The sequence below is a fragment of the Mytilus galloprovincialis genome, chromosome 8 (genome assembly GCF_965363235.1).
Source record: "Mytilus galloprovincialis chromosome 8, xbMytGall1.hap1.1, whole genome shotgun sequence".
NCBI lineage: Eukaryota > Metazoa > Mollusca > Bivalvia > Mytilida > Mytilidae > Mytilus > Mytilus galloprovincialis.
In genome coordinates this window covers 80,822,375-80,834,580 of record NC_134845.1, presented here as the reverse complement: position 1 = coordinate 80,834,580, position 12,206 = coordinate 80,822,375, and the positions used below count along the sequence as shown (strand labels likewise).

General features: G+C 32.0%; 1 protein-coding gene across 1 annotated transcript in view; it reads right to left on the bottom strand.

Annotated features, from left to right (window-relative positions):
- The window catches only part of LOC143042659 (transcription intermediary factor 1-beta-like), a 41,889-nt gene extending 30,547 nt beyond the window's left edge, over positions 1-11,342 (bottom strand). The window contains exon 1 of the mRNA XM_076215075.1: positions 11,216-11,342. Within this exon, the coding sequence (XP_076071190.1) occupies positions 11,216-11,230 (15 nt within the window). The 5' untranslated portion in view covers positions 11,231-11,342. The remainder of the gene's footprint in view (positions 1-11,215) is intronic.
- Between the last annotated feature and the right edge of the window lie 864 nt (positions 11,343-12,206).

Below are 12,206 nucleotides of genomic sequence, written 5' to 3'. Positions count from 1 at the left end.
ACTTCCCCGATGCATGCTACGCTTGGAAACATGCACGATGTCTGAAGAAAAAAAAAACAACAAAAAAAAACAAAAAAAAATAAAATAAACAAAAAGCAGCGTTTGTAACTCATTCTGGAATCTATGAATGGAATAGAATGCCGTATGGTCTACGTAATAGCAGTATAGCTTTTTCTCAGGTCATGTCACAAATATTAAGAGGATTGCACTGGAAGTATGTACTTGCATATATTGATGATATTTTGATTTTTAGTAAAACATTTGAAGAGCATCTGCAACATCTTGAAGAAGTTTTTGCTAGATTACGAAAAGCAAATTTTACTCTTAAGCCACAAAAATGTCACTTTGCTGTTAAGAAAGTCAATTATTTAGGTCACATTATTTCAAAAGACGGTGTCAAGGTAAATGATTCCAAAATTACTATAGTGAAAAACTATCCGAGGCCTAAAAATCAGCACGAGGTCACACAGGTCTGTGTAATTACTATAGACGCTTTGTAAAGGACTATGCTAAAATCACAGTTCCCTTAAATAATCTTTTACAAAAAGACAAAGAATATGTTTGGACTGATAAATGTCAAAGTTCGTTTGAAAGTCTTTAACAGGCTTTGACAACTGCTCCTGTTTTGTCATACCCAGATATGTCAATTACAAAACCATTTATTTTGACTTGCGATGCATCAGGTTCAGCCATTGGCTACATTCTAGGTCAATTAGACGAAAATGGTAAAGAAAGAGTAATATCATACAGTGGTCGTGCTTTGAGAAATAATGAATTAAACTGGACCATTACTGAAAAAGAATGCTTAGCAGTTCTTGAAGGTATCACTAAAAACAAAGTTTATTTGTCTCATGCCAGATTCAAAGTGTATACTGATCATCAAGCTTTAGTTTGGTTACACAAATCTAAAGATACTAATCCACGTCTAGGTAGAAAGTAAAAACACAAAAATACTGAACTCCGAGGAAAATTCAAAAAGGAAAATCAAAAATCAAAAGGCAAAATCAAAAGTCCAAACACATCAAACGAATGGATAACAACTGTCATATTCCTGACTTGGTACAGGAGTTCTTTAATGTAGAAAATGGTGGATTGAACCTGGTTTTATAGCTAGCTAAGTCTCTCACTTGTATGACAGTCGTATCAAATTCCATTACATTGTCTACGATGCATGAACAAAACAAACATAATCAAAGAGTAAAAAATGTCAAATATAGGGGTACAGTAGTCAATATTGTGTTATCATCTTAATATCACTATAGATGGGCTCTTGAATTGCAAACTTATGATTTTGAAATTATTTATAAAGAAGGTAAAAAGAATACAAATGTGCATGCTTTGTCAAGAATTCCATATAAAGAAATTGAAGATGAAATACACCCAAAATTGTCTGTGAACAGTTTATTGGAAAATAAAACTAAAACTGAAATTAAGTTCGAGTATGCAAATGAAAAGCCAATAATTGCAGCTATTGAAAATAATGAGGTTGATCTGAATGATGTATCAGATATTTCAAAATTGCAAAGAGAATGTGATCAGTTGATCCCATTGATAAAATATCTTGAAACAGGCGAGTTGTCCGAAAATCAAAAAGAGGCTCGCAACATATGTTATGAACGAGACCACTATAGATTAAATCAATCAGGTGAGTTAATTCATTTACATAGGACAAGAACAAAAGGAATACCTAAAGCTGAAAGTATGATTGAACAATTGGTTTTACCGAAATGTCTAAGACAAGATGCTTTGTTAGCATATCATGATCACAATGGTCATACAGGCATCAAACGCACATACGCTGGTTAGATCTTAAGTATTACAGGTCAGGTATGTATCAAGAGGTTTATAATTATGTGACGTCATGTGATAAATGTCAAAGGTCAAAACAACCAATCCACCATCGTCCGGCACCATTGCTTCCCCTTCCTATTTAAGACACTATGTCTATATGGCACATGGACATTCTTACATGTCTGCCCATAACAAAAGACGGACATCAACATTTATTATAAGTGGTCGATAGTTTTTCTCGATGGCCCGAATGTTTCCCTCTTAAGACTCAAGAAGCTACTGAAATAGCTGAAGTGTTATATAATTAGGTATTCTCTAGATTTGGTGCGCCACGAGCTATTGTATCTGACAGAGGAGCTAATTTTTGTAGTAAGCTTATTCAGGCTCTATGTGAACTATTTGAAGTTCAAATGTATCATACTAGTTCGTACCATCCGCAAACCAATTCAATATGTGAACGAATGAATCGAACGATCGCACAAACATTACGTACATTGGTAGCTAAAGATCAGTCAAATTGGCATACGTTGATCCCTAGCGTTATGATGGCTTTACGTATGTCTACAAATACTGAATCAACTGGTTACTCTCCATTTCAAATGTTGTTTGGTAAAGAAATGAACTTGCCATTTGATATTTCTGTTCAACCTAAAGATGGTATGAGTAAAACTGCGAAAAGTCATCTCGAAACCCTTATTGATAGATTAAAAATTGTAAAAGATATAGTAAAAACTTCGGTGGCAAATTCACAAGAGAAAACTAAAAATAGGTATGATAAGAAAGCTGAAGTACCGAAATTTAGAGTTGGAGATTAGATTATGTTATGTTGCAATCTATGAAAGTACCAACAGGTTTATCACCCAAATTACACCCAAAGTGGGATGGTCCATTTTATGTAACTAATGTTTGACAAAATAATACATGTAAGTTAAGACGATGTTCAGATCATAAGTTGATTAAGTCTAGAATACACACAAATAGAATGAAACCGTATATTGACCCAAGGGATCATAGAACTATTCCTGATATTCAAAGAGATGTTATTGAAAATGATAGAGATAGAGTAGATGATATAAATTATGTGCAAAATGATAATATAGATAAATCACAAAATGATAATGCAAAAATGCAACAAAATTATGCACATGTGCAACAAAATGATGAGACTAATGATGAAGATAATGACTTCATAGCAGAAAAATTACTTGCCAAAAAGCGTAGGCAAGGCAAAAACTATTATAAGGTCAAATGGGTAGGTTATAAAAAGACTACATGGGAACCTGAAGAAAACATAGGTGAAGGTCTATTGGTTGAGTTTTACACAAAATTTACAAAATCAGACACGAAGAGAAAAAGGCCCGGTAGTTTACTTGTAAAACAGACAAATCCATAAAGAAATATTGAATGATACGAAACAAATTTAGTGTCAAATAAATTTATAAGTCTTAAAATATCTGTCGGATTCAAGCTACCAATAATGCAAATTAGCTTTCTTAAGTGACCAAGTAACATCACAAACTATTAGTATACTAACAATTTAGACCACTGATATTGAATTAGGCCAAGTATGAACCATAAGAATGTTTACTACTATCTTAGTAGTATTTAGAATTAGTGCTCAGCTGTTTCATGACCAGCTACCGTGATTTATCTTGACTAGTTTGAATTCAACTTCAAAAATGCATATACATAAAAAAAAATACTCATCTTTTCCGCTCATATTTTCAGTCAATACCTTTACATGCGTATTGTGTTAAAAAATCGATAAAGTGATGGAAGTATATTCTAAATGCAAAAAACGAAAAGAGTGATCATTGTGATGTCGTAAAACGTGAGTGTGTTGATTCAAACTGGATTAAGACCAAATGTGTATTCAGAATTTATTCAGATATATTCGATTTAAGATTACAAAGAGGATATAGTTATAGCAGCTAATAATGGCAAGTTTTATATATATTATATTTTCAAATGTAGTCCTCTCCTCTTAGTTTCTTGTTTCTTCTCGGATTTTATGTTTTACTAGATGAATAATGAAAAAAATGATTGTCGGTTGCTGAACGTCCAGTGGCAAATATTTCATGCATGTTCAGGACGAGCACAAGTTATCTACGAATACAATAGGGAAAAAAAAAGAAAAGCATATAAAGAAATGTTCATGTTGAACCATATCGAGTGCACTGCAGTCGATTTTATTTCAAGTATACGAACTATGAACAAATGAAGAGATGACGTGGTGCAATCAGTTATACTATTTTATTGTTCATCGGAATTATCAAGAGATTGTTATTGTTTACCCAACCGGTACCAGCAGAATACTCCTTTTTTCTGTTTTCTTTTTCTTTCTATAAGGTCATGTCGCTCTGTGCGCGTTTATTTGTGCATTGATGTCCCTTGTAATACCAAAACATAACTTTGTCTCCCAATTTACTTTTAAAGAAAAAATACGTTTTCTTTTTCTTTTATTAAACGAAAAGTACGAACAAAGTGTGAATCGGACACACGATCGATTTGTTGAATTATATTCATATTTAAGAAATAATATCAGACTTAATTAAATTGTAAATCAACGCCGAAACCTAAATATTATAAAAAAAAATATTGTAGTCCCCTAGTTTTAAAAGCAAGTTCTAGATTCTCACTGTGTACGCATGATTAGGTTTATGTTGTTTATGGTCCTTGTATTGCGTCATAATCTATCATATTTTAGAAGCATAACGTTATTGCTTTTGTTATTTTAATCGTAGGTGAAAATGATGTTAGGAAGAATAAGAGCAACACCAGAGGTCATTTTTGATAACCAAAAAAGGACGAGGATAAATCTTTTGAAAAAAGAAATTCATAAAAGGAACAAAAACAAAACATACAACGAGCATCATAAACCAATTGAATTAGTGCTTAAAGAGACAACTCAAAAACATGAGAAAAATGACTGTGATATAAGTATTTGGGAGTGTTAAAATCAATTATAAAGTGATTTTATTTCTCAAAATTAATGTATTGGAAGGTGACTTTAATATAAAATGTTGTTTTTTTAATTGTCATTTGTTCTTTGGTTGTAATTTTGTTCACATGATGAAAACAATGGGAGGAATTAACAGTATTTATCTTAGTGATTGAACTATCATTTACCTGTAAGGGGACGACCATTTGATATTCTGGGGGGGGGAGGGGTTCGGGGATGGGGGCAGGAGGATTTGTTTTGGATCGGTTATTTATTTTTGTAACCAAAGAGGACATATTATCTATTTTCTGCGTTATTGAAGCAAGATTTTTCATTTTCATTAAAGCAAGGGACTGATTATTCATTTTCACAACTATATTTATAATATATATTTGAAAACATACAATTTTTAAATCATTTGTTTATTATAAATAATACATGTATAGTCGAGTCATTATGTATCATTTAAAATCTTTAAGCAGAGTTCATCATCATCTTCTGCAGAAATGAATCTTCTATATTCCCAACTGCATATACATGTATCTCGTATATACACAGTAATAAAGTTTGGTTGAAACTAGCCTCTTTTAAAGTATTAGCAATCATGATTCGCCGAGCGGAGCGAGGAAATTTGGGTTTTTTTTAAGAGTTTCTGAACCGCTGAATGCCCAAGAAGCTATTGAACAAATGATTCAAAATCATTCTTTCTGGGTGTTCCCCAGAACTTTTCCTAATCTGAAAATGCAATTTCTGTTTTAATATTTTTTTGAGAATATTTTGGTCAGAATATATAGATTAAGTGTAAGACTTAAGTTTCTAGGGACAACATCAGAAGACCAATATGCATGATAAAGCAAAAATGTAATTCACATATACATGAAGTTAAATCTGTGGCTGTTGTTTTTTTTAAACTCATGATCAAGTTTTATAACAAAATTACTAAATGAAAGCAACACTAAAAGAATACAGAAGGGCAATCAATGAAAAAAAGACAAATAAATAAGAAACATTGATCCCGAAAATTCAGGGACTACGTCTGGGGGGTAGCAAAACTTGCTTCATACAAGGCACTCACGGTGAATACAGTTTTATATGGAGACAAGCGTTTGGTTTTGAACTTTCCTACATGAGGCATTTGTCTCTATGTAGTTACGGCCCTGTAATAAAAGTGAGGTAAGTGTTCCTAAAACAATATACCTCAAGTTAAATGAAACCAATTTTCAGACATTTCAAGTATATTTAAATAATATTTATACTTTTTGTATTACAAAATTTGGGAAGTGTTTCCACGATTATTTTTTTTGGAAAAAAGATGATTTTATGAAGAATCTGGTGCCATCTCATACTTTCGATTAGACCTGCTGAGTTATTTATGTTCATTACATTTCAAGTCAGGTAATTTATTTTCAAACTACCACAGAACAAACAATTTATTTTTGTGATTATCAAGGCTGAGTTATTTATTTTTAAAATCCTCTTGCCTCCCCCTCCCAGAATATCCAATGGTCGTTCCCTAAGAATCAGTTGTGCTACCTTTTGCTGTCTTATATTTTTAAGAAAGAGGAGGGCTATTTTTAAAAATATTGGACAGTTAAAGGTAACATAGTGGTTTCTTACAGGTAAATGATAGTCCAATCACTGAAATAAAGAACGGGTCAAACAATAGAATGACGTCACAGCAATGTTTTAAATCCAAGTCACAATGTAAAAAAAGTTCACAACTATAGGTAAAAGAAGGGCTTTCAAACAGAACAACAAGTCATAAAGGATCTAAATATAACTAGTGTAAAACCAATCAAATAGGAAAACAATCAAAAACAAACAAAATATACAAAATATACAAAAAACAAGCATTCTGTGGGTATTGCATGGCCATACATAGTCCCCTACCAGTAAAAAATCATTGTAATGGAACTAGATCTATAACTTGTCATGGTGTAAACTACATAAAATAATCTACCACTCGATTTCTTAAAACAATTTATAAATGTCATTTATATCTTTTAAATACAATGTCTTTTAGCTTATTTCAATTTGAACAGAAATCTAGTAATAAATAAGTACTTCATAAAAAAAAATTCTATGGAATGAGCTTTAACTAAACAAGGAGAAAAGTTAAAATCGTGAAATCGAACTTGACCTGTAACTTGTCATGATAAAACAATACACTAGATATCAAATAAGTATCTTCAAGCACGATGCAAAAGTCTGGAAAACTGATTTGCCGGACTGACGGACGGACAGATAGACGGACCGAGTGCAAACCTATATTCCAATTCAACTTCGTTGGTAGTGGACTAAAACAACACAAGCAAAGGAAGAACACTTTTATTGCCGTTCTTCATCTGAAGTCACAGTGAGGTTTTTTGAAAATACTCTGACATATCTTCAAATTTCTTTCAAATATCTGGATGAAGAGCCATGTCAGTGGCAAAAAGACATTTCAGTTAAGTCAGTAGCAAGGAGTCATTCAGTTAAGTCAAGTGTCAAGAAGTGAAATGCTTGGATCAAGGCTTTTTGGTAAATAACATGCCATCATATTTTAAACTTACAAAGCTTTTAGTGAAATGATGAAGTGATAAAGACATACCTCAAAATAAATTTATTTTCGCTTTATGTTTGTTAAAAACAAAATAGCTATTTACAATATAAAAAAAAATATTAACCGTTAAAAATCATTCTTCTATTCCATTTGTCACAAAATAGAAGTTTATTCATAATTAATAACCAATTGTTCAGAGAACAATTGAAGGTCTTTCCATCTCGATAATAAGAATGACATTTAACAAATGATGTTAGAAAAAGTAACGATGTGTTGATGTTATGTGGTCAATCAAACTGATATAAAAAAAAATATAAGATTAAAAGGTTTATGCAGTAGACTTAATTGTTTTATAATGAACCAGAAAGAACTTATAGCAAAGGTCAAAATCTAGAACGTCAAATTGACCTTTGAACTTGACCTCAATTTTGATCTCAAATCAAAATACCCCAGGTCAAACACTTGTATGGTTGTGGAGAAAAACTGATTTAAAATACATAAGGGGAGGAAAGTCCTATAAGGGTTAACCAGAACTCTTCGACTTATTATAAACAGTTATTTGGCAAACACATCATATCGTTTACTGTAATAATTTCTTTTGAATAACGATAACAAGCAAAATTAAAAATTTATAACATGACCTTGACCTTTGACCTTGACCTCAATTTCCCTCAAATGGATCAAGGACATCATATCAAAAGGCTGTAGACCTCTTCAACTTATAACGTTCGAATTGATCCAACATATCGCCTATCTTAAATTTTTAAAGGGAAATAACTCCCATAAGATGTCCTTCGATCACTCCAGTCAAAATTAACCAAATCATTCTTAGGAGTAGACGAACAATTTGGTGAAAACAGTTTGTTAAAATCTTTTACGGTTTTAGAGATATAGCGATAACAACAAAAAGGGGATGCGAGGATATAACACCTACAAGAATAAGTGTTCGGTCACACAGGGTGAGTTTTGAAACCCCCATTACTGTACAATATCATTGGCCAAAAATCCATTCAATATATTGTAAGACAAAAAAAGCATTTCAGACGGCAGAAGAAGAAAAAAAAGAAAAAAAAATAATCAGAAGAAAAACAAAAGGTCTTTCCACGAAAAGTGTTACATTTGTTATTAAGCGGTTCCTTACACAGCCTTGCATTAGTCTCCAATGTAACAATAATATTTTTATTATTGTTACATTTCCATGTAGTCGTAGCCATTGCTTTTCTAATATGTCGCAGGATTTTTATTTAGATTGGAACATAAGTATATAATATGTCCCTTACTATTAAAATTAAGTAACTGAATTTACAAAATAAAGTCAGTTATTGTAAATCAAATAGCCTTCCTCTTCATAATGTATATTATTATCATGCTTATGAGTTACAAAGATGGTAAACTTCGAACTTATGTAACATTCAAGTGCAACTATGGTTTTGAAAATTATTTGTCAATAATTCGACATTTTGAGCAAAGGAAATGTATTACTAGATTAAGAATATCTGCTCACAAATTGCAAATTGAATCTGGTAGATACCAGGGTACTCTTCGACAAAACCGAATTTGTCTCAGGTGCACCTCAGGTGAGGTTGAGGATGAAGTTCATTTTTTATTTAAATGTGACACTCATTTATTAAAAAGAGAGGAAATGATGCAAAATATATTAAAATCATGTCCAAACTTTCAAAATTTAAATATTGATAACAAATTAATTTGGATAATGAATAATGAGGATCCTAATGTACTATTTGCATTTTACAAATATATAGAAGATACTAAGAATTAAAGTACAACTTAATCTGCAATAACTAATTCATTATAACTCTTTAATATGAATTTGGATACCCTGTTAAGCCTGCACAGATCATAAGAAGAATTTCAAATTCTTTGGCAGCCGTCCCTTGATGATCTTTGCTGGCTGGACACAGAATCTATAATCTTAGAAATATGTTTTTAAAATATATTTTCAATAATTAAGGAGCTTGACTCATCTGCATTAAGTACAAGTAGGGACTCCCCTTTACGCACCGACTCTTGGTGCTTTCTGCAGATAAGTCATATTAAATATCCTTTATTAAATAAACTTTGTTATTTGCAGTATACCTCATAGTCAAATGTGGGAGTGCTTAATTGCTTTGTTTTTTATTGGGTTCTTTTTGTATTTTTTTGTATTTTTTTTTTTTTTTTATATATTGACATTTCTCCGCACAAACTACTAATGCCTCATGTTTGTCTTCTCAAAGTGAAGATACACTTACCGGGTGCACTTGAGTCATTTTCAACATAGTATTCATTCAATAATAATACATTGCTACTATTTTGTTGAGTGTATTTTCTGTGTTATATTATTTTATTTTATTATTTTTATAACACTTGTTACATATCTTTACTGTGTGTGTATTGCATATGTTATTGTTTATAATAATATTGTCTGTATCATATGCCCTCCTGGGGCCCTAATTTGGTAAATAAAAATATTCTATTCTATTCTATTCTATTCATAGAGTATTTACTAATGTGAAGTTGATACACAGGTCCAGTGAGATTCAAACAGTTACTGCTTCTTGTGTAATTTCAGAGTTAATATAAACACTACAAGTCTAGATAACACTACTAATTTCATATCGGTTGAGAATAAGATTCTCTTATTGGAAATTTTTTTTACATGATAATGACCGGTGGGGCGTGGTTTCCGTCTGTTAATGACCGTTGGGGCGTGGTTTCTCTGTTAATGACCGATGGGGCGTGGTTTCTCTGTTAAGAGAGATGTCCCTTTAATAAAATATTTTCCTGTTTTCAATATTATATTTAAGTTCTTGAATTGTATACCATATATTTTGGTAAATTATAAAATTATAGAGAACTTGATTGAGTATTCATATACTGAAAAATTGCACTAAAATTAATGGCAGTATTACTACGACTGGTCTTCACTCTTTGTCATAGAAATCGTACAACTACTCGAGTTTGCTTTGGACATTTTGAATTTATGAGAATTTTCAAAAACATGGTTCCTCAATGAAATAAACATAAAAGTTCTTGAATAACTGTTCATTATCGTGATATATCGCAGTACAGTGGTATTACTTTCGGCTCAGTCATTATCATTGCCTTAGTCAATACCACTGTCATTCTGGCAGACCATATATCACGGTAGTGGCCAGTTATTCAAGAACTTGTATGTAAGTATTGGACATTATTATTAGTTACATAGTGTGTTAGTGACCTAATACGGTATATATGGGGTCAGTAAATTCCATATGGGGTGAGAGCGAAGCTCGAATCCTAACACGGTATATATATGGGGTCAGTAAATTCCATATGGGGTGAGAGCGAAGCTCGAATCCCCATATGGAATTTACTGACCCCATATATACCGTATTAGGTCACTAGCACACTATGTAACGAATTTATCTTACCGACTAGCTTAACGTGTAAAATTTAGACTTGTGATTATCAAAATGAGCAAGCCAGTCTTCTAAGCTTGTTTGCATTAAGAAACTACTTCCATTGATCCTACAAGAACAATAGCAAAAACGATGACAACTTATTAGGTTTAATGTGTTTAATGGATTTATTTCAATTTTAATCATTAATTTCGTCTGTTGAAACCTTAAAAAAATTTAGTTCCGTTTTGTTTTTATAAAGGGACGTAACACCACTTCTAACCGTGTATGAAATGTATGAAAAAAGCCCCGCCTCCCTACTAACATAATATCAAATATGCACGGTCTTCACGCGGATGCTTTTAACCAATCACATTCCTAGAAATGTATAGGAGGTAAGATAAATTATCTTCTCAGCATTTAACGTTAGCATTATCCTTATAATATATTTTCTTAAAAGCTACTTTCGGTTTTTAATTTAACTTCCTCTTATTTCACCAATCTTTTCCTTTAAAATGTATTTAAATATAATATTTAAGAATCTAAATAAAATTTACTCACTCCTTTGCTTGCCATCTTTCACTGTACAAAGATTCAAAGTAAATTCATTACTTAAAGTGAATGGATTTCAAAGTTTACTTCTTGTCAGCTCTTAGGAGATCACAGATTTTAATCTATATGTACAGAGTTATCTACCATGTTTAGTAAACAATATATTATTGTTGTCTCCCTTTTCCCAAACATATTTCATGTTTTACAAAAACGAAGAACGAGAATTAAATTGTATATATTAATGAAAAAGTATATGAAGTTATAACTCAGTCGTTCTAGGAGATCATGCAGTTATTATTAATAGAAATGAAGACCCTGTGGTCACCTTTAAGCATCTGTTTGTTGCATTTGATTTGAAAAAAAAATATTCATGACTTTATTGCATACCAATACATATACAATATCTGGGCCGACTATGAATGAGTCTGCTTTTCCAGTTTGAATCAAATGCGGGATGAACACAGTACACGAAAAACGGAAAATAAATCAGGGAAAAAAAGAACGCAAACAGGGCCGTAACTAGGGTTCGAATTCAGGGGAGGCAGGGGTTTTGGACCGCCGATTGAGCCCCCTTTGATAGGGGCAGGGGCGCAGCCCCCCCCCCCCCCCCCCCCCGGCCGATTTGTTAACATTAAATACATTGTGACCGTGGATTTTTTTCTCAAATGATAGGGCTATAATTACCCGTTTTCCTTCGATTTCCTTACTTTAAGAAAGATCAGTTTTGCTGGATCCTTGGAGCATTTTTCAAAATCAATTATTATCTGTATTTTCTGTATTTAAAGAATGAGATATTTTTTTTTTTAGAAACTGGTAAGTTCAAAAAACATATAAAGCAAGATTATAAAACGCAAGATATTTTTTTTTATCGAGGATTTTGAATTTCAATATTGTTGAAAGCTGAACAGACATGTATATATAACTACAAACAGGGGGTGTTTACCTACTAAGGCATTGAACATAATGTTCTCGTACGATCGGGAAACTTTAAAAAAAAAAA